Source organism: Sapajus apella, unplaced genomic scaffold (genome assembly GCF_009761245.1).
Source record: "Sapajus apella isolate SASKATOON/1434 unplaced genomic scaffold, GSC_monkey_1.0 scaffold85, whole genome shotgun sequence".
In the NCBI taxonomy this organism is placed as follows: Eukaryota; Metazoa; Chordata; class Mammalia; order Primates; family Cebidae; genus Sapajus; species Sapajus apella.
This window is the reverse complement of record NW_022437025.1, coordinates 695,388-721,785: the sequence shown is the minus strand read 5'-3', so window position 1 is coordinate 721,785 and position 26,398 is coordinate 695,388. Positions and strand designations below refer to the sequence as shown.

At 54.8% G+C, this 26,398-nt stretch overlaps 2 protein-coding genes across 3 annotated transcripts in view; one reads left to right on the top strand and one right to left on the bottom strand.

Moving 5' to 3' along the window:
- The window catches only part of CPLX1 (complexin 1), a 41,493-nt gene extending 34,585 nt beyond the window's left edge, over positions 1 to 6,908 (top strand). The window contains exons 3-4 of the mRNA XM_032253871.1: positions 134 to 309; positions 5,126 to 6,908. Coding sequence (XP_032109762.1) covers positions 134 to 309; positions 5,126 to 5,323 — 374 coding nt within the window. The 3' untranslated portion in view covers positions 5,324 to 6,908. The remainder of the gene's footprint in view (positions 1 to 133; positions 310 to 5,125) is intronic.
- Positions 6,909 to 19,548: 12,640 nt separating this feature from the next.
- PCGF3 (polycomb group ring finger 3) overlaps positions 19,549 to 26,398 on the bottom strand; it is a 65,715-nt gene continuing 58,865 nt past the window's right edge. Inside the window, exons 10-11 of one of the 2 annotated variants that reach the window (XM_032253868.1) lie at positions 24,574 to 24,654; positions 19,549 to 23,601 (exon numbers count right to left, since the gene is read on the bottom strand). In XM_032253868.1, the coding sequence (XP_032109759.1) occupies positions 23,554 to 23,601; positions 24,574 to 24,654 (129 nt within the window). In that variant the 3' untranslated portion in view covers positions 19,549 to 23,553. The remainder of the gene's footprint in view (positions 23,602 to 24,573; positions 24,655 to 26,398) is intronic. The other variant, XM_032253866.1, reaches the window with a different exon arrangement.

The window sequence follows — 26,398 nt, the reverse complement described above, 5'->3', positions numbered from 1 at the left end:
GGGGGGAGTGGCTGGAGGGTCATGGGGCAGCAAGAGGGTAGGGTGAATGGAGGGTTGGGGGTGTGTGGCTGGGACACTAGCCCAGCCTTGCGTGTCTGAATGGGATGGTCTGAATCACCTACTTCTGTCCCAGGGGCTACCAAGGACATGGGGAAGATGCTCGGGGGTGACGAGGAGAAGGACCCAGACGCCGCCAAGAAGGAGGAGGAGCGGCAGGAGGCCCTGCGCCAGGCGGAGGAGGAGCGCAAGGCCAAGTACGCCAAGATGGAGGCGGAGCGTGAGGCCATGCGCCAGGGCATCCGGGACAAGGTGCGCACCGGGCCGGGCCCCCTGCAGGGAAGGCGGCCCTGAGTCCAGTGGGGTCTGGGAGGAAGGGCCGAGGGAGAAGAGGCGGCCGACCCCTGGGTTTCCTCCCCTTTGCGGGCTTCGGGGTGGCGGAGAGGTTTGGGGTTCTGGATGGGTTCCCTCTGTGGACCCAGCCCATCCTGCTCCTAACCATAGGGCTGGCCCGGTGCTTCCTGGGCCTGCATTCCAGTGGCCAGCCCTGCAGGAGAAGATGCAGCCTGGCTGCCCAGGGCAGGGGTCGTGGGGCAGCCGCCTGGCCTGGGGTGAGGCCGCAGGGAGGAGGGGCACCTGCTGGGATTTGCGAGGGTCCAGAGCAGGTGCGGGGCCAGGGGCTGAGCCAGCAGCAAGGCCCAGGCTCCCAGCGCAGGGACAGCCACACGCGGTCACTCCTCAGTGCCGTCCCAGCACCAGCCAGGTCGGGAGGGGTGCAAGGCGCAGGAAGCAGCAGGCACTGAGGGAGGCCTTCGTCTCGGCCGCACTCCCGCCTCCTGGGTGGCTCCAGCACGGCCCTGGCTGGAAGCCAGGTGGGCACAGACAGCAGCAGAGGCGAGGAATCCCCACGCAGGGGTGAGGGAACATGGGAAATGTTCACCTCCCACATAAGAGAGGCCTTGGGTGCTGCCTGGGGCCAAGCGCTTCACCCCATGCCCTGGCCCTGAGGGGGCCGCAGCAGGCCTGGCAGGCCGGAGCTGTGTTTCCCAGAGGGTCGCCTCAGTCCCCTGCCCTGGACCGGCCAAGATGGCCTGGCTGCCGAGTGGGAAAGCTCAGATCCCCAGGATGGCTCCCTGCTGCCCAAAGCACCCAGAACTGGTGAACCCAGCCTTGTGTCAGCTGCACCCAGGGAAAGGTGGGCTCCAGGACGTCTTGTGGGGAGGCTGGAGCTCCCGAAGTGGACAGAGGTTGACATGGGAGGGCGGGGCTGCCCAGGTGGGACACACGCAGCCCCTCTACCCAAAATGCCAGCCCAGCAGTGCCGGCCTCCCCACCCATGGATTCCCCCCGGCATATACCCTGGAGGGTACAGAGCAGCCGCTGATGGGGAGTGGGCGCCGGGTGCCCTGGCATGCCACCCAGGGTCCCTGGACATTCCCAGGGGCCTCCTGTTTATGGACTTTTCTGTGGTGGTGGCTCATGCACCTGGCTCCCCCAACTGACCCAGGGCTTCAGGAAGTCAGCGGAAAATGCAGTATCTCAGCCAGGAACCCTTGGATGAGCCCAGGAGAAGACTGTGGGTATCAGGAGTAGGGGACGTTGACAGGAGGAGAAGGGAGGAGGAGTCAGAGAACAGAGAGAGACAGAGACACAGAGATAAAGAGACAGACAGAGAGAGACAGAGACAGGGAGAGACAGAGACAGAGAGGAGAGAGACGGGAAGGGAGTGACAGAGAGAAAAAGGCAGAGGAGAGAGAGAGGGAAAGGCAAAGAGAGAAACGGAGAGACAGAGAGAGACAGAGGGGAGAGATAGAGACAGAGAGGGAGAGAGACAGAGAGACACAGAGAGGGGTGAGATAGACAGAGTGAGACAGAGAGGGAGAGAGACAGCTACCAAGGCGGGAGACAGACAGGGAACAGGGAACAGAGCTGAGAGCCCTGATGGGTCGGAAGCGGAGGTGGCGGTGGGGTGGGGCTGAGGAAGGGGCAGAAGGCAGGGCTGGGGGGAGGGCTGGGAAGGCTGTGTCTAGGTCCGTGTGTCCAGGCAGGGCCTCTGGGGCTCCGGCTTCTGCTGGCGTGATCTCAGAGGGACGCCGGCTATTCCAGGCCATGTCATTCCTCAGGGTCCCCAGAGGCAGGTCAGGGCAGGCTCAGGGGGTCATGTTCAGCCCCCAAGGGCTGCAGGGATGGGGCCTGCATGACCTGGACAGGATACAGCAGCTGCACCCTCCAGTGAACGGGAGATGCCAGGGAGAGGGAGGCCCAGGACAGGAGAAGCGTAAGCACCTCCCCGGCTTCCATGTGGGGCCCAGAGCTGGCCCGACCTTGCTGCCCAGGCCCTGCACTCCTGCCTTGGTCTGAGCCCCTCAGAGAGCAGCAGGTGGCAGGGACTGAAGCCACATACCCGCCCACAAGAACAGCCTCCTCCGCAGCCCACCGGCCCCTCAGGCCCTGGAAGCACCAGCTCTGCTCTGGAGGCTGTGATACTGGACTCCCCTGAAGCCCCCAGTCCACACCTTCTCCACAGAGCCCTCCTTCTCCGAGCCTCTGGGTGTGGGGGGCCGTCAGGTGTGGCCACCTGATCAGAACATCTGCCTCCAGCATCTGCCAGCTCTGGCACCCCCAGGCATCTCAGGGGTTGGTTAGAGAAGCCGCGCTGAGCCACCCTGTCCAAGGCTTCTCTGCAGATGGGGACTGGGTCCTTTTGTAGTGCCAGCCCCCCCCAGGCAGTTCCCAGGGGAGCACGTCGCCCAAACCTCCTGTCAGGCAGCCATCTGGACAGGTCCAGGCCCGAGGAGGGGTGGCGTGAGACTGGCCCCCGAGCTCTGAGCACTCACCCACCTCTGGCCTGTGTAAGCTTCCAGCCACCCATGTTGGGCAGCTCACACATGGGCCTTCCAGCAGGGGCCTTCGGAGGGCCCACCAGCCTCCCCCAATACGTGTGCACCCCCACAGCTTGCACAGAAGCAGCAGGCATCCACGTGGCTGCTGAGTCTGGGTGTTTGGTCCTATGGCTGGTTCTCAGCATTGATCAGCACCCATTGCCCTTTTTCTCTGCAAGTGTTTTCAGGGTTCAGGGTCTCACTTCGAATGTGTCAGGGCCCCCCAGGCTCCCCCAGCGGCCACTCCCATCCTCAGGTGTAACTTCCCGGAGAGCTGCCGCCCAGTGTAGCGGTAGGCCTGGGGCTGGGTGTGCCTGTGCATTTGTCTCTGGAGCAGACGCCTCAGAACCGGGTCTCAGCCGGACTGCATGGAAGCAGGCTATGGTGTGCAGCCCAGCCCCGGAGCCCGTGTGTCCCAGCAGAGTGGCCCTGGCCCTCATGCCCAGAGCAGCACCTGGGTTAGGCACATGTTACCATGGCGTGCACAGGCCCCACAGCCCTGGCTGGAGGGAAGCTCCCTCTGGCCGGACTGAGCTCCTAGGGGCATTGCTCTCCCCAGCCCACACCTGGCCCCACAGGATGAGGAGGACCTGCCCCTTCACCTCCAAGCCTGGAGCCGCTGCCCTTCCAGGATGGCTGGGATGAGAACTGGGCTGCTCTTGCTGCCCATGGGGGTCAGGGCTCTGTTCTCTGGGTGACACCCCGTCCCTGTGGGGATGTCCCTGCCCTGTGCCCTTCACCTCTCCAAGGAGACCCCCACATTCCTGGCTCTGTCAAGAGTGTACAGGGGCTGCTGAGGACTGGGGCGAGCCCATCGTCCCTCTCCTCAGTGGCCAGGTGGTGCTCTGGCGCAGGTGGCTGGGAGCATGGCACCCTCCCCTCCATCTCACTGAAGGGGGCCCTGGCCCCCACACCCAGAGCCACCTGCAGCCCCAGGGGAGGGAAGGGGTGCGGAGGCTGCCCTCAGTGGGGTTGGGAGACACACAGAGCCCCACATCTGGGAGGAGGCCTCCTTAGAGAGCCAGGGGTTGGCCAGCACCAGGAGCAGGAGATGGCAGGGGGAGGGGCTCCTCCCAGACAGAAAGGCCCCCTCTGTGGCCATCAATTTCCAGGTGTGCTCCTCGGCCCTGTAAAGTGCGAGTGCCCCCTCCCCTCCTAAAAGCTTTCTCCTGATGCAGCTGCCGACACCTTCACTGCTCCAGAGCACCCTTAATCACCCAGGGCCTGGGGATGGACGAGCAGCTCCTCGAGGACACCAGGCCCCCAATCCTTCCGGGCCAGCCCAGCCCCACCAGTTCCCACCTTCCTGGGCAGGAGGCTGTTCGTGGTTCCATGGCCTCACCATGACCACAGGCTCCGTGGTCTGGTGGCTCACAGGAAGGCTGGGAGGGGTGGAGGAGTGTGGGGTGGGAAGTGTATTGATTGAGAACCAAAACCCAGGTGCCTGACATCACAAATTTATTTTCTCACAATTCTGGATGCCCGGAGGGCCCTTCCCTGCCCCTTCCTTTGTCTGGGGATCCCACAATCCCTGGTGTTTCTTGGCTTGTGGCTGAACCACTCCAGACTTCCTGTTTTCATATGCCTGCCCCGTCCACCTGTCGGTCCTTTGTCTCACTGGACTTCAGGCCCCTCAAGTCCATGACGGCCTCATCCCCGCCCTTACCGTAATCACAACAAAGCCCTGTTTCCAAACGAGAGCAGGAGGCCAGTGTTCAGCCGCTACAGAGGGGAGCGGGACAGACATGCGCAGGGGATGAGAAGGAGGTGGGCAGGGGCTCAGCGAGGCCAGCACTGGGCGGATTCCAGGACCCCAGGGCCTGGAAGTGGCCGCCCACGGAGCTGCAGTGGCCTGCCAGGGAGTGGCCCTGCCCGGGCCCTGGCCGCATTCAGGCTGGGGAGTGTGACTGCAGGCGCTGGGCAGGAGAGTCAACTGCGGGTGACTTTCTCCCCACCTCTGCGAGGAGCCTCCTGCCCACCCCTCCCTGCCCCAGGCTGGAGGCTTCCTGGAAGGCAGGATGATGGGGGCTGGGCTGGGTTTGGAGCCAGAGGTGGGGCTGTGGCCCCCTCTCAAGGAAGATGGAAGCCCCTGCTCCCCCATCTCAGCTCAGAAGAGGGTGGGGTCTCTTCTCCTTCTGGGGTCCTCCTGTTCCTGGTGGGCCAGGGAACCCTGCACACGCCTTTCCTCCCCGCCCCCCACCCGCCCTGGCCGGGAGGTCGTGGCCTGACCCCCGCCTCCCCCGCAGTACGGCATCAAGAAGAAGGAGGAGCGCGAGGCCGAGGCCCAGGCCGCCATGGAGGCCAACTCGGAGGGGAGCCTGACGCGGCCCAAGAAGGCCATCCCGCCGGGCTGCGGGGACGAGGTCGAGGAGGAGGACGAGAGCATTCTGGACACCGTCATCAAGTACCTGCCCGGGCCGCTGCAGGACATGCTCAAGAAGTAGCCCCGCGCGGGACTCGGCCCCGCGGAGCCCCCGCCCGCCCCCAACAGACCTGCCGCGGAGGCCCCCAGGGACGAGCAGCGTGCAGCCCCCATGCGATATAAGCCATATAGCCCCAGGCCCGCCCGCCCGCGCCCCTCCCGCCGCCTCCCCACCCGGCCAGCGGCGCGCGCCCCCAGGGCCCCTAAGTCCGCCGCGGGCCGGGGATCAGCCCCGCGCTCCTCTGCCCGCGGGTGGCTGGACCCCCAGCGCCTGGGACGCCCCTTCCTCTCGCAGTTTACCACCCACCCAGCCGCGCCCAAGGCCAGGGCCGCCGCAAGGGCAGCCCCCGCGACCACCCCTGTGCGCGCCGTCCGCGGCGGTGGGGCCTATCGGGGCCACACTCAGGAGCACAGCCATAGGAAATGGGGGGTGCGGCCGGGGCCTGGGCCCCCTCCCGAGCGCGGACTCCGGGGTCCGGACGACGCCGCCCCGAGTGGAGTGTTCGCGTTCGCGCGTGGCCGGTGTGCACCCCCAGGGCTGCCCCCCTCGCACCCCTGTCCGTTTGTCTGTCCCAGTCCTCCCCTCTCCTCTCTCTGGAAGGTTTTGCCTCTTGCGAACGCCACGGCCATGTTCACTTCTAAACTAAAGGAAACAAAGCAATAGCTCTGGGGGGCTCTTGGCCCCCACCCCCGTCACCCCGCTCTTCCCGAGTCCTCGACCCATCCCCCCGCCCCCGCCCGGCCTCCTGCCTCTCCGCCGACGCGGCTGCTGCTTCTCCCTGGGGAGGACCTTGCCTTCGCTGTCGAACACCGCACCCCCCACACGAGCCGCAGAGGCCCGAGGCACCCGGGGGAGAGGCGCTCCGGACGCTGGAGACCCCGCGCTCCGGCCCAACACCTCCTCCGAGCGTGGCCAGCCCCTCGGGAGGGGCCTGCGGGGTTCCCTGCGTGGAGCCGGCGCGAGTGCGGCCGAATCCACCTGGCGGACCTGCGCGGCGGCCCCCGAGCCCTTGGTTCTCCTCCATCCATGTTTAATTTGCATCACAATTTGTTGAATCTCAGGTAAATGAGGTCTTTGCATTTAATGAGTTTTATCTTGACAGGCGTTGCCTCGGCGCCCCGGGCCCTTTCCGTCCACATCAAAAATGCATTAAGTCTCCATGTGTTTCGCGCCAGGGCGTGGCTTGGCATTGACCTTCATGACCTTACATAGCTTTAGAGAAGCCATAACGTTAGACTGCAATACTAACCACCGACGCCCCTCCGGGCAGATGCCACCGCGCCCCTGTGCCCTGGCGACGCGGCCGGCGGGGACGTGGCTGTCCGTCCTGCTCGCCCTGTGCCCTCTCACTGACTTCTCCCGGGTCGTGTCTTTTAAAAACTCCTGTCTTCACACCTTACAAAGCCAGCTCTGAGCAGACAGGGTGTCCTCTCCTAGAATCTGCGCACCCCGTTCCCAGCGCATGGCGCCCCGGGCCGCCGAGCTTAGCCTAGACCGTGGTGTCCTCTGTCCGTTTGTCCTGCGCCTGCGCCTCCTCCTGCATGTCGGGGCCCCTGCCTGTGTTCTCTCCGGATGGAATCACAGCCAATAAACTCCAGTGATTTCACCCTGCGTGGCTGTTCTTTCCAGAAGTCCATGCGGCAGGCCAGCTGGTGGGAGGACCAGGACCTCCACTACCCACGTTCTCTCCTCGGGGGGGCTCCCTCCGTTCTCACCCACCTCCACCCCAGGGCGGTCCAGCCAGAGCAACCTCCATCTAAACCGCAGACCTGCACCTTCAGGTCCCTCCCACCTAGGACCCTGACCACAGGCCTGTCTCAGCTCTGCCGGGTCCAGGGCCCCAGGTCACCCTGTGCTGCCCTTGCCTCAACCCACTCAGGAATTCCTGCTCCACCAGCAGCCCCGTGGGACTGTCCTCCTGAGTCCCAAACTTCACTCCCTGCAGGATATTGTCTGCCAACAGAGGAGGTTCCTGACCCCAGAGAGAACCCGTCTGCCTGGCTGCTGGGGGTCCCCTCCGTACACCCAATCTGCTGGATGCTCAGTGCCACCGCTAGCTGCTGCCCACACTTGCTTCCTTAGAACGTCCTTGTTTGACCTCCATGTGTGGAAGCTGTTAAGAAGAGATGATTCCGTGACACTTGTTAAAGCTTGGTGAGGAAGACTTTATTCAGGAGTAGCACCACAGGTACAGGGACCATGCAACGGGGCTTGCCATGCGTCCTGGCCAAGGAGCAGGGTAGGGTCATCGGATGGAAAATGAGGGACATCAGGGATTGGGGGATACTGGTGAAACCCATCTAACTGGATTCTAGCTGGAGATAGGGCAGTCAGACACAGCTGGAGGCAAAGGTGGAGGATGAGGACCCCAGTCAGCTCTCCAGGCAGAGAGTTTTCCGCTAAACTGACTCAGCCAGATTCTTCGATAAAACTGGATTTTGCAAGGAAGTGGGCCAATGGGCGTACTAGAAGATTCAGGAACTGACCACACAAAAAGTCTTTGTCAGGATCCTCTCTAGGGAGCAGCCTGTCGGGGTCTCCTGTAACCTTCCTGATGCTGCTGGCTAGGTCTGCCCTAGGGAGCTGCCCTGTCCCAGGGCAGAATGGCCACTGCCCAGCCCCCGGGCTGGGCCCTCCTGGATGCCAGGTGGGGTCCGGAGGGAATGTGCTCTCCTCCAAGTCCATGGAGGGTTGTCTCCAGCGCCTCCAACTGCTGTCTCTGGGGAAATGCGGACCTCTCCCCTGCCAAGGAGGCAGCAGCTGGCTCCCCTTCCTCCCTGGAACAGAAACTCAGTGTCTTTGCACCCACCCCTGTGCCGGTGGCTGCTGCTGGTGCCCCCAGCAGGGCCGCTCTTAAAAGGGCACCCCAACATCCACCCACTTCTCAACTTCCATACTCCCTCAGCCTCCCATCTCCCACCCGCAGCCTGGTCTGGACCCCTGTTGCAAGCCTGAACAGCGACTAGGACATGCCAGGTCAGGACCCAGGCAGCTTTCCCTCGGAGTCTCTACCAGCCCTTCCTCCAGCAACGGCTGCTGGGTCAGACCTGAGCCCCACCTGGATCCACCTGTTACCCCAGGGGACAGGGTCTGAGGCCTCCTGGGGAAGGCACTGCTCCCCAGATGTTTACTGAGCCTCTGCGCAATGCCACGCTCTGTTCTAGGGGCTGGGAATACGAGCCCCTCCCTCCTGGAGCTGGTTTTTCTAGTGATGGAAGACAGATGATAAACATGTGAGTGGTGATGAGGAAAACTGAGCGGGACAGGGAGCAGAGAGCAATGGTGAGGGTTACTATTTCATGAGTGGTCAGGGGGCCTCTGTCGGGGTGATGGGCACAGACCCGGAGGGAGGCAGGTGTCCCGTGGAAGAGGAACAACTATTCAAGAGCCAGGAGGCAGCGCTGCCTGGGTGCCACCAGCGTGGCCTGGGCCCAGGCACTGGCTGGGCACCACTCTGCGCCCGCCCGGAGTCTCCTCCTTCTGAACGTTTAACTGTCTCTTGAACACAGTGGGGCGGCTTTCAACCTCCAGACACGGCCTCCTCCCCAGACCAGGAAGCCCAGTCTCCTCTGATCGCCTTCTCCCCAGGGCCTCTCCTCTCCAGGCCCTGCACTTGGGGCAGTAGTGGTTTCTGAATCACAAGCCAGCTGACCATGGGCTTTCAACACAAATTCTAAGAGGCCTGGCAATTAAAAGACATCTTCCTGGCATTGGGAGTCTGCAGCCAGCCCAACCCCGCCGCCCACCCCCCGCCAGCCGGGCCACTGCGCTCAGCTGACCTGGAAGCAGCTCCGCTGCTGTTGCAGACAGCTGCCCCTCAGGTGATGCAGGGGACGGTGTGTGGGGAGGGGCACGAGACAGGAAGGAGGTCTGGGCCAGCTTGAGGGACCTGGCTGTGTGGATGGAAAGGGCCTCAGGGCAGGCGACCAGGGGAGACTTCTGGGACACCGCCCCCAGCAGATTCTCCCCCCCAGCAGATCCACCCCCCCCAGCAGATCCACCCCCACAGCAGATCCTCTCCCACGGCAGATCCTCCCCCCCCCCCCACAGCAGATCCCCCCCCACAGCAGATCCGCCCCCCTATATTCGCTCACACAGCCGATTGATCCCCCCCAGAAGCTCCACCTCCTCACCAGATCCTCCCCCAAAGACCCACCCACCCACCTCAGATCCGCCCCCTGCACACCCGCACCCCCAGAAGATCCACCCGCGCGGCAGATCTGTTCCCCCAGAAGATCCGCCCCTCACAGCAGAGGCCGGCCTTCCCAGTAGATCCGCCCCCAGCGGAGCCGACCCCAGAGCAGCCGCGCGGGCCGAGACTCGGGGCCGGGGAACGGACCCGGACAGGTCAGGGGAGGGGAGCGGGCCCGCCCTTGGCCGGCCTGAGCCAATCAGCGCATGCTAGGAGGGCCGTCATGATTGGCTCCCAGAGGGTCACGTGTGGAGGCGTAACCAATCAGAGCCTGAAAGACGCCATTGCACGACTCTGACGAGGTGCTGGAGCTGGGTCAGTCGGCCCTCACCCCGCGGCCGCCCTCGCTCGACCGGGCCTCTGCACGCGGTTGTCGCGGCTGGCAGAAGCTTCTCCGGCCCCGGGCCCTGCCCCGTCGGCTGCGTGCTTGCTCGTCCTGGCCCCAGTGCCCGCCGGTCCCCACCCTCAGGCCGGCGTCCCTGCCCGGCCCCGCAGCAGGCTGGCGCTCAGGACGCCCCGAAGCCGAGACCGCGAGGCAGATTTCTCTGGACCTTCTCCTACCCCGGGTTCCCGCCCAGGTCGGCCGTAGGAACCAGGCCCCACCCGAAGCCCAAGGGCGGCCCAGCGCTCCGGGTGACGCTGGCCGGCCTCGTTTGCCTGTGGGTCCTGGGATGCGCCACGCCGGGCAGGAAGGGGCGCCGCCGCGGCCGAGTCTCAGCCTGGAACCCGCTCCTGCCGTCGGGGACTTTTCCGCGCCCCCCACGCGACCCCGGGAGCGAGACCCTCCACGACAGGGCGGCGGGGCTGACTCGCTACTTCGAAACCTGCGTAAACTGGGCTCGCCCCACCTCCCAGACCTTGGGGGAGTCCCAGGGAAGGCTGTGGCCTGGGGTTCTGCAGGGCGTTGGCAGTGGAGGTGGGGAGAGACCCCAGCCCTTTCCTGCCCGCCCCTCAGCCTTACCTTGCTCGCCTTAAGCCGGGGGGACTGATGGACTTTCGTCTGACTCACAGTATGAAGGCCCTCGGGCATAGCCACGCTCCCCAGGACCCGTGTGCTCTCCCAGGCTGTGCTGGAAGCTTAGAGCCAGAATGGCCTTTCCGCCTTCCTGCTGGCTGGCTCAGTGGGCAGCAGGGACGGGGGCTGTGAAGAGAAAACTCACCCACCAGGGTCAGGGGCCGCTTGCCCGCTGAGGAAAGCAGGGAGGGTCACTGCCGCCTGCCTCGGGAACACTGTTGATGAGGCGCTGCCTTGCAGTTCTTGGAGAGGAATAACGGCCCTCATGGGTGCTTGGTTGGAGCAATTGGAGGAGAATAACAGTTTAACACGATTATTTCACACAGGTGTTCAGAGAGATGGCTTTGAATTCCAGCATATGGCGTCTTCAACAAAAAGTAATTGTTTAGAGAAGTGACAAGATGAAAGGACTCGAAGTCCGAGTCTTCCCTCCTCCAATCCCTACGGAAACTCACCAAGCAGGAGAAATTCACCTAGGACTGGGGCAGAAAGTATCCACCAGAAGCGTAGGAATGATAAAAAAAAAAAAAACAACAGCAACACAGGCCCTCCAGGTGGCTCAGGTCTGTAATCCCAGCATTTTGGGAGGCTGAGGTGGACAGATTGCCTGAGATCACGAGTTTGAGACCAGTCTGGTCAACATGATGAAACCCTGTCTACTAAAGATACAAAAAAATTAGCTTGGCCTGGTGGTGTGGGCTTGTGATACCAGCTACTCAGGAGACTGAGGCAGGGGAATTGCTTGAACCAGGGAGATAGAGGTTGCAGTGAGCTGAGGTTGCGCCACTGGTCTCCAGCCTAGGGACAGAGCGAGACTCCATCTCAGAAAACAAAACAACACAAACCCACAACAGTGGGCCAAAGGAACACAGCGGCAAGGGGTCCCAGTGGCCGATGCTGGAATAACTTTAAGGGCAGAATAAAGTAGCATCAGGTTATAATGCACAGCGCTGAAGAAACATCCCTGAGTCTATACTGATACAATGTTGGAAACATGCTGGGTGCTGCAAAGAAAAATGAGCATTGACACAAAGGATCTTTGAGCAATGCAGTTTTTACTTCCTGGACTGCAGGAAGGGTACCCTCACTAGCCATGGTGCCATGAGAGTACAACGAACAAAGGAAAACAGACTTGTTTATCCCTTAGTCATTTGGGGTCATCTTTACTGTCTGATCTCAGTTGGCTGGAGCCAGACCTCACAATCTTAAAACCTGATTGGCTAACAACTTAAAACTTTTCTAAAGAGGTAAAAGCAATGGAGAGCTGGGTCATACCTGTGAGCACGTCCAGCACAGATACCTTGGTTGAAGTACAAGGACATAGAATACTACATGGCTGTAAGCATGGCATGTCTAACAGCTACACTGGATAGGGCTTAACAAAGAGTATCACACTTACCATGATTTGTTATTTGACAAGAAAGGAAACTTTAAAGAAGAACTTTTCTACTTCCCACGTATAAGTGACTGAATGAGCCAGGCAAAGTGGCACCTGTAGTTCCAGCTTCTTGGAGGCTGATGTGGGAGAATCATTTGAGCCCAGCATGGGAAATATAGCAGTATCCCATTTTTTCTTTTTTGTTTGAGGCAGTCTTGCTCTCTTGCCAGGCGCCAGGCTGGAGTGCAGTGGTGCGATCTCGGCTCACTGCAACCCCTGCTTCCCGGGTTCAAGCAATTCTGCCTCAGCCTCCCAAGTAGCTGGGACTACAGGCATGCGCCACCATGCCCAGCTAATTTTTGTATTTTTTTAGTAGAGATGGGGTTTCACCATGTTGGCCAGGATGGCCTTGATCTCTTGACCTCGTGATCTGCTCACCTTGGCCTCCCAAAGTGCTGGGATTACAAGCGTGAGCCATGGTACCCGGCCTAATTTTTGTATTTTTAGTCGAGATGGGGGCCGCAGTATCCCATTTCAAAAAACAACTGAATAAATAGATGGGAGAGAAAAGACAATTTCCCATGTAGGAGGAGTCCAAATATTTTTTCTTTGAGACAGGAGATTACTCTGTCATTCAGGCTGGGGTGCAGTGGCGCACTATTGGCTTACTGCAGCCTGGACCTCCTGGGCTCAGGTGAGTGTCCCACCTCGGCCTCCCAAGTAGGTTGGACTACGGGCATACACATCCAGCCAAACAGTGTATGCAGAGACTCTGCCCTCACAGAGGTGACCTGAACTTCCTGAGCTGTGAGTGAGCCTCACCTTGGGACCTCCTTTTAGGTAGCAGAGAAAAAACGGGGTGGTGAGCCACACCTGGACATCTCCTTCCAGAGAGAATGTGCCTCAGCCTCGGGAGTAGCTGGGATTATAGGCGCATGTCACCATGCCTGGCTTTTTTTTTTTGAGATGGAGTCTTGCTCTGTCACCTAGGCTGGAGTGCAGTGTTGCGATCTTGGCTCATCACAGCCTCCCACTCCTGGGTTCAAGTGATTCTGCTGCCTCAGCCTCCCTAGTAGCTGGGATTAGAGGCGTGCAGCACCACGCCCAGCTAATTTCGTATTTTTAGTAGAGAGGGTTTCTCCATGTTGGTTAGGCTGGTCTCAAACTCTGGACCTCAGGTGATCTCCTGCCTTGGCCTCCCAAAGTGCTGGGATTACAGGTGTGAGCCATGGTACCTAGCCTAATTTTTGTATTTTTAGTCGAGATGGGGGGGGGGTCTCACTATGTTGCCCAGGCTGGCTTTGAACTCCTGGGTTTAGGTGATCTTCCCACTTCAGCCTCCCAAAGTGCTGGGATTACAGGTGAAATATAAAACTTCCTTATTCACAGACTTTATGATTGTATAGACAACATTAATCTAAAACAACAGCAATGACTGCCACAAAGACCCTCATAGAGCCCATAAGTGAGCATGTTCACCGGTAACACATAAAAATTAATCTTATTCCCAGCTGTTTGGGAGGCCGAGGTGGGCAGATCACCTGAGGTTGGGAGTTTGAGACCAGCCTGACCAACATGGAGAAACCCTGTCTCTACTAAAAATACAAAATTAGCCGGGCATGGTGGCGCATGCCTGTAATCCCAGCTATTCGGGAGGCTAAGGCAGGAGAATTGTTTGAACCTGAGAGGCAGAGGTTGAGCCGAGATTGCACACTTGCAATCCAGCCTGGGCAACAAAGAGGGAAACTCTATCTAAAAAAAAAAAAAAAAAAAAAAAAAAAAATTACTATAGACGAGCAATAAAACATTGGACACTGAAATTAAAAACACAGTAGCTCCTGAGAGAGGTATAAATCTAACAAGACAAAACAGGATCTGTATGCTAAAAAACTACAAAATATCAATCAAAAAGATCAAAGAAGACTTTCCTTTGTGGAGAGACAGCACACGGTACACTCATGGGCTGGAAGACAACGTTGTCAAGATGCCAGTCTCCTCCAGAGGGATCTGTTCAATTAACAAAACTCCAAAACATTGCAGTAGGACTTCTTTAGATTTAGATAAGCTGATTTTAAAATTTACACGGAACGGAAAAGGAGCTAGCTAAAACAGTAAAAAGGATAGCTAAGACAGTATTTTAAAAAAGAACAAAAAAGATTAATCACATTGCACAGTTTTAACACCTACTTTAAAGCCACAAAAATCAAGACTTTGGTATTGGCAAAGAACAAACAGATGGATCAATGATCAGAGTCTAGAAACAGACCCACATAAATATGGTCATTTGATCTTTGACAGCAGTGCAAACAAAAGCAACCCTGTGGAGAAAGAATTGTCTGTTCAACAAATAGCAATGGGACAGTTGGTCATTCCTAAGGAAAAGATGGAACCTTGACCTAAACCTCACATATATGCAAACTCAAAATGAATCATATATACATCTAAGACATGAGGCTGGGTGCCGTGGCTCATGGCTGTAATCCTAGCACTTTGGGAGGCTGAGGCGGGCAGATCATGAGGTCAGGAGTTTGAGACCATCCTGGCCAATATGGTTAAACTCCATTCTACTAAAAATACCAAAAGTGAGGCTGGGTGTGGTGGCTCACACCTGTAATCCCAGCACTTTGGGAGGCTGAAGTGAGCGGATCATCTGAGGTCAGGAGTTTGAGACCAGCCCAGCCAACATCATGATACCCCTGTCTTTACTAAAGAATACAGAAATTAGGTGGGCATGGTGGTGTGCGCCTGTAATAATCCCAGCTACTCAGGAGACTGAGGCAGAAGAATCACTTGAACCTAGGAAGTGGAGGTTGCAGTGAGCCGAGATCGCGCCATGGCACTCCAGCTCAGGCAGCAGACTGAGACTCTGTCTCTAAATAAATAAATAAATGTAAAACATAAAACTATAAAATTTCTGGGAGAAAACAGAAAAATATCTTTGTACCCAGTATTTGGTAGAGTTCTTAGACATGATACCAAAGGCATAATCCATAGAAGAATCCATAATAGAAAAACTTGATAAATTGAACTTTATCAAAATTAAAAAACTTTTTTTTGGAGACAGGGTCATGATCTGTTGTCCGGGCTGCAGTGCAGTGGTGTAGTCATAGCTCACTACAGCCTCAACCTCCTAGGCTCAAGCAATTCTCCTGCCTCAGCCTCCTGAGTAGCTGGGACTAGAGGTGCATGCCACCACGTTTGGCTAATTTTGGATTTTTTTTCAGAGTCTGGGTTTCGCTGTGTTTCCCAGGCTGTTCTCAAATTCCTGGCCTTAACTGATACTCCCACCTTGGCCTCCAAAGTAGTTCAGATTATAGGCATGAGCCACTGCGCCTGGCCTAAAAATGTTGGATCTACCAAAGACAGTGTGAAAAGAATGAAAAGATCAGCTAAAGATGGGGAGAAAATATTCACACATCACCTGTTCAACTAAGGACCTGTATCCAGAATACACAGAGAAAACTCAACAGTCCAACCAAAAAGTGGAAAGACTTGACCAGACATGCCCCAGGGACGACATAAGGAGGACCAGCAGGCACAGGAGAAGCTTGACACCACCAGCCACTAGGAGATGCAGAATCAGCCACCACGCAGGCCACGGGCACCTGCACCACAGCCACAGTGCAGGAGAATGCTGGCTGTGCCCCAAGACCCAGGTGTGGACCTGCTGGAAATGGAAGACTGCCTGGCGGTTTCCTATAAAGTTCAACGTACACAACCCCATGACCCAGCAATCCCACTCTTGGGTATTTAGAGAAAGAAAAACATGTCCACATAAAAACCATACATAAATGTTTATTGATGCTTTATTCATAAGCACCAAAAGCTGAAATTCAAATGCTTTTCATTGGGTGAACTGGTAAACTGGTATATCTATGCAATGAAATACTACTCTGCAATGGCAACGGGGAGATTTTGACACATTTGGTGCATGGGGGTGGGAAGAGGTGAAGGAAGGGTTGAGGAAGGCACTGTGGTAAGGGCACGGCGCTAGGAGATTTGGGGGAATGGAACCATTCTGTGTGTGGACTGTGGTGGTGGTCACATGACTATGCATGTGTTAAAACTTCAAACTGAAACAAAAAAGTTAATTAAACGTTTTAATTTAGGCCTGGTGGGGTGGCTCACGCCTGTAATCCCAGCACTTTGGGAGGCCGAGGCAGGCAGAGCATGAGGTCAGGAGTTCGAGACCATCCTGGCCAACATACTGAAACCCCATCTCTACTAAAAGTACAAAAAATTAGCCAGGCATGGTGGTGTGTGCCTATAATCCCAGCTACTCGGGAGGCTGAGGCAGGATTCTGCTTGAACCCAGGAGGCAGAGGTTGCAGTGAGCTGAGATCACGCTATTGCACTCCAGCTTGGGCAACAGCGCAAGACTCTGTCTCAAAAGAAAAATTAAAGACATTAAAACATTTTAAAAAATGGATGCATATTCCTTTTAATAAGCTGTAACAGGAGAAAATTTTTCAAAACCCTACAACAATCATGCTTAAGTCAAGATATTTAAAGTATTCCCATTAAAATCTGAAAAGCACAGTCCTGCTTGCTGTGCTGTCAGTGTTTCTCTAGACATCCCAGCAGGGCGAGGGAAGGAGATAAATATTGGAGACGGGGTTTAGTAGTTTGTTGATGATACAATCATCTGCGTGGAAATGCAAGAAAATCCCTGAAGAACCCTGAGAACGAGCACAGTTCAGTCCATGCCAGGTCCAGTGGGTTTCTCACCCTCCACCTCCCTACAAAGAATCTTAAAAACAAACCGGACAAGAAGTGTGTAAGGACCGCCTGAGGAAGACCCTAAAAGAGGGTGCATTGGCAAACATGCCACATCATGGGTGTAGGATGTCAGCTGTCTCACAAAGTAAAAAATTCATTGCAATCCCCATTAAATTCTGATGAGATTACTTAAGGGACACAGGATAAACTGCTTCCAGAGCTGATCTAACAGAAAGAAAGCCAACATTAAAAGGAAAAAAAAAAGGCCAGGTGCAGTGGCTCACGCCTGTAATCCCAGTACTTTGGGAGGCCAAGGTGGGTGGATCACTAGAGGTCAGGAGTTTGAAACCAGCCTGACCAACATGGTGAAACCCTGCCTCTACTAAAAATACAAAAATTAGCTGGGTATGGTAGCAAGCACCTGTAATCCCAGCTACTTGAGAATTGCTTGAACCTGGAGGCAGAGGTTAGAGTGAGCAGAGATTGTACCACTGCCCTCCAGTCTGGGTGACAGAGTGAGACCCTGTCCCCGCCCTGCAAAAAAAAAAAAAGCAACCTTTTATGGTACACCAAAAACATAGGAATAGGCTGGGCATGGTGGCTCACACCTGTAATCCCAGCACTTTGGGAGGCCAAGGCAGGCAGATCACTTGAGGCCAGGAGTTTGAGATCAGTTTGGCCAACATGGTGAAACCCCCGCCTCGACTAAAAATACAAAAATTAGCCAGGTGTGGTGGTGAGCAGCTGTAATCCCAGCTACGTGGGAGGCTAAGGCAGGAGAATTGCTTGAACCCAGGAGGCAGAAGTTGCAGTGAGCTGAGATCGCACCACCGGACTCCAGCCTGGGCGACACATCGAAACTATGTCTACAAAAAAAGAAAAAACCATATGATAAATGTATCAGTCAAATAATTGCCCAACTGCAACAGGAGTGTCATCCCTAGAGCAGGCCACAGCCTCCCAGGGAAGTGGTGTGGGCACACGCTCTGGGGTGGGCGGGGTGGGCCCAGGGAGCATCTCCTTCCTCACAATCAGAGCAGAAGGCGCCAAAAATGTAAAACAAATGTGCTTTGTGTACTTTCCTTGACAGAGGAGTGACGTGGGTCCGAGAAAGGACGCTTTGCTTATTTATGTATTTAGGGCTCTGCGATTTATGTAAGCACGGTGGCATCTCTACGTCAGCAGAACTCAGCAATATAATTCTATTAACGGGGACGTTCGGTGCAGCTTCTGCAGAGCGCCATCAGGACAAAGGCCTCCTCACCAATGCAGGCCAGCCCGCCACAGCCCCTCAGGAGGGACTCAGTGCCCCTCGAGGCAGTTTTAGCCTTAAAAACCAGAAGCCACACAGACATCTACATTGGATGGATTTGGCGGGCCTCAGAGGCCTCATAGCCGCAGAAGGCCCTGCCTTCCTGAACGCAGACAGTGCGGGTCTCATCACAGCCAATGTCTTTGTTTTTCTGTCCCTCCGCTGCATTTCAGGGGATACTGTTCGGCCTTCACCCAGTCACGGGTGTAATAACACACATGAATGACTAACACGGGACTTTTGCCTTATGCACACAGAACTGCACGGGAGAAACAAAACCACCAGTGAGCAGAGGCCGAGGCCTGGCTCTGCTGAGAGCATCCCTGCTACAGCAGCCTCAACCTGCTACAGAACCCATGGGAACCGGCTTCCAGAGGTACCTTTTTCTGGGGTCCTGGTGCACGCCCCCCGCCACCATGCTCAGGTGGAGCTTGAAGCTCTGAGACCCCAGGCGCCCATGGCTGCCATGGCTTTGTGGCCCAGTCCCCAGCATGGGTGGACCCAATTTTGAGGTCTTGTGTCCACTCCCTGCAGTTGATGCTGACATTATTGTCTGCTTGGGGTTTCAGCCAATACTTTGACATTTCTAAGATGGACTTGCCGAAAATAAGTAAAATACACTTTGAGTCAGTTACGTCTTTTTTTTTTTTTTTTTAAACTAAGATGGAGTCTTGCTCTGTCACCCAGGCTGGAGTGCAGTGGCGCAATCTCAGCTCACTGCAACCTCCATCTCCCAAGTTCAAGTTATTCTCCTGCCTCAGCCTCTCGAGTAGCTGGGATTACAGGTGCCCAACACCATGCCCAGCTAAATTTTGTATTGTTAGTTAGTAGAGACAGGGTTTCCCCATGTTACCCAGGCTGGTCTCAAACTCCTGACCTCAGGTCATCTGCCCACCTCGGCATCCCAAAGTGCTGGGATTACAGGTATGAGCCATCTCACCCAGCCTATGTAAGTCTTAAGACTAAACTTACTTTTAAAGATTGCTGATCTGAAGGTTGCGAGAATATAATTTTGGCCATATTCTCCTTTCCTTCCAACTCTAGTTTTCTCAGTTTCAAAATGGTTGTATATTAATCTTTAAAAACTAAAGTTTCAGTCACAGTGCTTTTTTGGGGGAGGGGTAGCAAATTGTCTAGGGAGATGGCACATTGATCTCTCAAGTTGACACATCTATGGGAATCAGTAGGTTCTTTTTTAGCCGTATTTTCCTTGGCATAGCCAGCTCCAAACTGCAGCAGCCTGTCTTTCTGCAAGGAGACAAACGAAGCTTTACAGTTTCTGGCCCAAACTCTGGTAGCAAATGCCAGACCAATTTAAATGAGGGTTGTACCCAGGGTGAAAATTTACAAATGCCACCTGATGCAAATCGAGATGGTGGTTAACCTGGGAGCGGGGAGGGCTGGGGTGAGGGAGGGAGCCGTGGGCTCGTGTGTGGTTTGTGTGTGAACATGTGTGCTGTGTGCAGGCACGTGGTCTGAGCACACGCATGTGTGGCCAGTGCGTGTGTGGCCAGGCTGCCTGAGTGGTCTGTCCAATACCCACAGGATTGCTCATCCAATGAGCAAGTCATCTCTCTCATGCTCGCACAAATGTTTCATGTAATACATTTCCAGCCAGGAAGACTTTCACTTAAGTTTTTCTTTTGCTTTTATTACAAGCATATAATATTAATTGGCAAAACACTGAATACAAGCTTCACTATCATAAAATAAAAACATTTAAGCAATATTCCAAAAAAGATTTTAGACAAAAACTAGCCACCAAGTGTACAAAAATTACACACCAACACAAAGCATAAAAAATGTAAACTTTCAAATTAAACAGTCAAAAACATCAATCTGCGTGATCACCTCCACACCTCACTGCCTTTGTCTGCCGCACGCTGCTGGTAAAGGCTGGGTGGCTGCACTGCCGTCTCCTAACCCCACCTTGCTTTCGTCTGGGAAAATGCGTCTGACAGCCAATTAAACCACAGGAGTGGACGTTCACACGGAGGGCAGGCACATCTTAGGGGACACTCAAGCTGCAGTTCGTTCCTCAGATGCACCGTTGAGTGCGAAGGACACCTGGTGGCTGAGGGAGGCCTCAGCGCTTTCCTGCGGGGCCCTGGCCATGTGGCCACTGCCTGCACTGTCCCCTGCCTGGCAGGGGACATAATATTTGTACAGATTATGGTATAATTTGAATGATTTTCTAATCCACTTATCTCAATTTATTTAGTTTATTTAAACGTCAAGGCAGAGAAATACATTGCTCATGTTAAGGTCACGTGATGTGGTGGTGCAGTAATGACTTCCTGAGGAAACAGAGAAACTGGATGTTTAGTGATTTAGCTATGTGCACTAAACTTATTTTCTATGTTTTGAGAGCATATGAAACATTCACGTACAATGTGGGAACAGGCTGGCTCGTACCCAGAATGTCCAACCCAATGCCACCCTTTGAATCGCTGTGAATGCCGTCCTGCTGCCGTTCAGAGAAAACAAGCAAGGCTGCAAAGCCCAGGGGTTCAGGCCGCTGCAGCGCTTGGGCCAGGGCAGCTCCGCTCTCACAGTCTGAGGCCACGTGGCCCCGCACCAGGGCGGCCTGGCCACAAGCATGTTGGGGGCCAAGGCACCAGGACCCAGGAAGGACCGAGGTGGCCCCACAGCGCGGCCCGAGGCATCACTGGCTCACAGGCACTCACACACAACCCCAATAACAGCATCCTCACAATAACCCATGAAAAAGGAAAAACAAAACAGCTGAATGTACACATTTTGGAGTTCCACCTATATTCCCTTTCAGTTTAGCAGAATAAATGCTACATTACAATTTAAACAGATGTCTAATAAATGTGTGTTGGAACCTATTGCACAAAAGCATTAAAAAAATGCTCTTCATCCACATAAAACAAAAACATACAAATTAAAAGCTACTCAAAGTAAAAAGAAGCTTGCAAAACATCTCACAATTTCATTTTATATGCCTGTAAATAAAGCTGGACCACAGAAACCAAACAACTGGATGGGAAAATATGATAGAAGGCTTAAAATAGAATAAATAATTTTATAAAGTTAAGTTTTCTTTTTTTAACCCCCCAAATCTTAAATTCAATATTATATATTCTATTTGAATTTTCTATTTCCATGAAAACTGCATCGGTGAGACCGTATTCTGGGTAATTAGCCCCACTGCTGTTGAAAACGACGCATAAGGTGATTTAACAGCATTTGTTTTACCAGCGTAAATAGTTGTGAAAACTCTTCACAGTAACTCCATCTGTTAAAAAAAAAAAAAAAAAAACACAACAGAATCCAACCATTAACCAATCCTGGCTGTCATGCTGGAAAAATGGAATTCAGCCTTTTTCTGTGAAATGAGAGCTTGACAGGAAAGAAGGCTGCCTAGAGGCTCCACAGACGGCGGGGCCATCGTGCTCCCGCCTCCCACAACCAAGGCTGCAAGGTCAGACAAGAGGCAGAGGCCCCAGCGCCAAGTCCTGTAGTGAAGACCGTCTGCACTATGAACTCCTAGAAAAATAGGGGCCTCTGCTGCTGAGGTTTCGTCAGGTTAACGCGGTTACAAAAGCAGGGTCACCACGGGCTGGAGACAGCAACACGGGCTCCGCTCACCCGTCTCTGTGTATTTAAATGTATCAGCTTAGCACCATAGCAAAGTCAAGTGATTTCAAAGATAGCTACAAAGTTACAAATATATATTGTGAGAGTATTACAACAATACTCAGTTTAGTCTGAACTGTGATTTGATTTTATTTGAATTTGGAGGCTTGTAACTGTTTAATCCTTCCTTGTTTTGCCACACAGGAAAATGCCGAAGTTCGACTGTGACACTTGACAGCTGCACTGTGATCACACACGGTTGCACAGAATGCTTCAGCAGTATGTATATTCTGAGGTAGACAGGTAATATTCATTCATACACAGCCACTCATAGACCCTTATACAGTGACTCTAGAAAATGATTTGGACGAATAGCAAGCTTAGGTAACAGTAACTGAAACCGTCCTGGGAGGTGATGGGCTTAAAGACAGAGGTGAATTTTGACCAATTCCTAACAAAGAACTTGCTTTTATGTTTTAAAAGGCCTTACACTGACAATCGCTCAGATGGAATATGGGTGTTTCCTCATCCCTACGATGAGGTCTCTTGAGCTGCTTTTTATCTAAAGGAAGTGGAAGAAAACAGCAAAATTCAAGGAAAAAATCTCCAAGGTGGATGGCTGCTTGGAAAGCCTGAATGGTGACCAGGGAGCACCTAGGCCCTCGGGGAGCAGAGGGAGGAGGGATTCAGTTCCACAAGAAATAAACAGGAATCGCCCGGACAACACCCCAGCCGCTCCAGAAAACAGACCTTCTCCTCCTCCTGGCCTTTCCACACTTCCAAATTACCGTTTCAAAGGAAAAAAACATGTGCACGCTGGCAGTTTATTCTCTAATGTGACAAAAGCATGACCATCTGGTAGGAGAGGGGCTAATGGTGCAAACGGACTGCGGCTGAAATGCAGGTTCTGCAGCGTGGGGGCCGCCTTCCCTCTAAACCCTTCAGCTGCTTACCATCCCTCACAACCCTCCGCTCGGAAAAACGCCCTTCTAGTAACAGGCCACAGAGCACACAAGCTCCTCCCACCAGTAGAGGGGAAGGGGAGGCCTTGGACAAAGGGGGCAGTGAGTGCATCTGGGCATGAGCCTGAAGCCACCACCAGTGAACCCTCCCCAGGGCTGCCAGGTGCTGCATCCGTGGGGCCTTCCCAGAGAGCTCTGATCCCAACCACCCCTGCCTCTCCCTTTAGCAAAATCAAAGCGGGGAAAGAAAACATAGGAAATCAAATGGCGGCACTCAACAATTTGTGCCATTGTTAATACGAGTAATGTTGAAAAGAAGAACTGTTCTGCAAACCAGCACTGCGCTGGTCACACGGCCTCTGGTCTACCTGCTGAGCGTGTCAAGTCGCAACTCGGAGTTTGGGGTCCCGTTTCCAGGCCTGGGTGTGTCGGCCCCAGGTAAGTGTCTGTCGCGAGTGAGTCCAAGTGCCGACCGCTGCACGGTCAAAAGGGAACCAGTCAGGGAGCTGCTGTTGTTGTGTTTCATAAAGTGGAAAATTAAATACAATGGTTAAGTCATAATGTTAATGGAAACCTCTTTTGGTTTGCTTTTAAATTAAATTTTTATATAACTTCTAAATCTTCAAGAAGCTAAAGGCAACATAAATATCATTCACCATGAAAAGACATTTTTTCAATGACTTAGGAAGGGTTCAATAAAAGTCCGACTATTTTTGAGGGTTATGTTGAACCCTAACTCATAAACTAAACCGAAGTTAATTCAGATTTTCAAGACCTGGAAAGCAAGCAGAGGAGCCTGTGTCGGAAGTGACTCGGAACCGGGCTGCCTGCAGGCGTGACTGTGGCCTGCGAGGCTGAAGCACGGGGGAGCCTGTGAAGTGTTTTCACCCTCTGTAAACGTGGTGCTGGTAGTGTCTTGGTGAGTGTGAATTCTCTCTCATACAAAAGTTATAAATATTCTCTATTCAGAAGTCTGGTCCATACGACATCCAGAGGCAATGTTCTTCAGCGCGGCGAGCAGGAGCACCCAGGGGTACTGGGCCCAGTCTGTGGGCGCCGCGTGGAGCCACTCACAGCAAGTCCATCTTGGGTCTGTAGTGCAGCAGGAGCGGCGCCTTCTGGAAGACACAAGAACACACAGCGCCCGATTACCCGGGTGGAGGCAAGAGACAGACCTACTTCATCCGGAGGGGGCGCTGAGGAAGCACATCCCAGGGGACACAGTCCATGCGAGGCTACACCAGAGACCCTTCAGTCCTGAGCAACGCTGAGCTGGGGGAGAGAGGCTGAGAAGACACGTGCCCTCTCCCCCAGTCCCAGGTGACCTGTCATCCCCCTGTACCTGTACCTGTCATCCCACCTGTACCTGTCATCCCCCTGGCTGCTGCTCCCCTGCTCCCTTCTCCCTCAAAGCCCTCCGGCCCAGCCCCAGGCTGGTCCTGGCTTCTCACCCCGACCCTGGGAAGCAGCACCAGCTGGAGGTGGGAGGGTTCCGTCATCGGTTTCCTGCTTCAGAGGTGCCCAGGGGACCCTCTGCTCGTGGCATTCATGACCTCAACAGTGTCCCAGCAGGGCCCTGTGCCCGTTGGAGCTCAGCTGCTGCTTTGCAGGCTGGCTCTGGGGTTGTCTGGGGTTGATGATTTCAGAAAGACCAGAACTGGCTGCTGCTGAGTCATCACTTTTCTTTCCTTTTTTTTTTTGAGGCGGAGTTTCACTCTTGTTGCCCAGGCTGGAGTGCAGTGTCGCAATCTCAGCTAGCTGTAACCTCCGCCTCCCGGGTTCAAGTGATTAACCTGCCTCAGCCTCCTGAGTAGCTGGGATTACAGGTATCCACCACCATGCCTGGCTAATTTTGTATTTTTAGTAGAGACGAGGTTTCTCTATATTGGTTAGGCTGGTCTTGAACTACTGACCTCAAGTGATCTGCCCACCTCGGCCTCCCAAAGTGCTGGGATTATAGGCATGAGCCACCTCACTTGGCCCGAGTCATCACTTTTAAGCTCTTAGATAAGAGATGCACAGCAAAGTCACTGCCGTTCAGAGCAGACTCTGAAAATCAAATCACGCGTCTCACGACAACACCACCTCACCTTGAATCTCCACCTCGTGACAACCACGAACTTGAGCGTGTGGTCCTTGCCCAGGATCTCCTCGTTGCATAAAATGTCCAGCTGGGGGAGAAGGAGGTTTGATTAGGAGCAGGAGGTGCTCAGGCCACGCTAACACGGCCACCTCGATGCTGGTGTGAAACGCAGCCCCTCCCCATCATGTGAGGCCGTGCCTAGAGATGTGGCATGTGTTACCTATTCCTCTGTCCCTACCTCACAGGCTAGGACAGGGCAGGCCTGTGCCTGTTAGGGGATGACCCCGTTTCTGCAGGGGGTGCAGGCACAGGCTCCCTGCAGTCCTGGGCTCCGTCCCCCCCCACCCCCCGCCTGGCCTGTGGCTGCCTGGTGTCCTCCCCACGCTGCCTTCTTCCCTGACACCCCCATGAGCAGCCCATACAGCTCCAGAAACAGGCACCCTGGTTCCCCGGGCGGCACAAGTGCCTGAATGGCCAGGCCCTCAGCATGAACTCGCTTCCCTCCACCCCACCCAGCCCACTCCACACCAGCTCCTCCATGGCTGAAGCCTCCAGGGGCACCTGTCCCCACAGATCCTTCCTGGGGGCCAAGCTGTCTCTCCCTCTCACCACAGTGGGAAAAGGCACTAGGCTCCCCAGTCTTTAAAAAAAAATTAAATAGACTTTTTAAAGAACAATTTACGCTTCACAGCAAAATTGAGAGAAAGGCACAGAGTTCCCATCTCCCTTGCCCCCCCATAGCCTCCCCACCAACACCCTGCATGGTGGCACATTAGTCACCTCCAGAGTCCAGAGTGGACGGCAGGTCGCCTTGGTGGCAGACCCACAGGTGGACACACACAGAACAGCATCGGCGCCCAGAAGCCCTGAGCCACTCGCTCCTATCGCCCTCCCCAAGCCCCTGAAGCCTCTGCAGTTCTGCCTTTCCAGCACACCAGGATGCAAAGCTGGAGCTGCACCGCCTGCAGCCTTTCCAGAGGGGCTTCCTGACTTAGCAACAGGCACTTCATTTCCTGCCCGTGCCTGCTCCTGGCCTGACTGCTCTTTTCTTTTCAGTGCTGGGTAGTATTCCTCTACGGACGCACCACAGTCTATTCCGACTGCTCGTTTATTTTCAGTGCCAGGTAGTATTCCTCTACGGACGCAACAGTTTATTCCGACCGCTTGTTTCTTTTCAGTGCCGGGTAGTATTCCTCTACGGATGCAACAGTTTATTCCGACCGCTCGTTTCTTTTCAGTGCTGGGTAGTATTCCTCTACGGACGCACCACAGTCTATTCCGACCACTCGTTTCTTTTCAGTGCCAGGTAGTATTCCTCTACGGATGCAACAGTTTATTCCGATCGCTTGTTTCTTTTCAGTGCCGGGTAGTATTCCTCTACGGATGCAACAGTTTATTCCGACCGCTCGTTTCTTTTCAGTGCTGGGTAGTATTCCTCTATGGACGCACCACAGTCTATTCCGACCGCTCGTTTCTTTTCAGTGCCAGGTAGTATTCCTCTACGGATGCAACAGTTTATTCTGACCGCTCGTTTCTTTTCAGTGCCGGGTAGTATTCCTCTACAGACGCACCACAGTCTATTCCGACTGCTCGTTTCTTTTCAGTGCTGGGTAGTATTCCCCTACGGACGCACCACAGTCTATTCCGACCGCTCGTTTCTTTTTCAGTGCCGGGTAATGTTCCGCTACGGACGTACCACAGTCTATTCCAACTGCTCATTTCTTTATCAGTGCTGGGTAATGTTCCACTATGGATGCACCAGTCTATTCCGACTGCTCATTTTTCAGTGCCGGGTAATGTTCCGCTACGGACGCACCACAGTCTATTCCGAC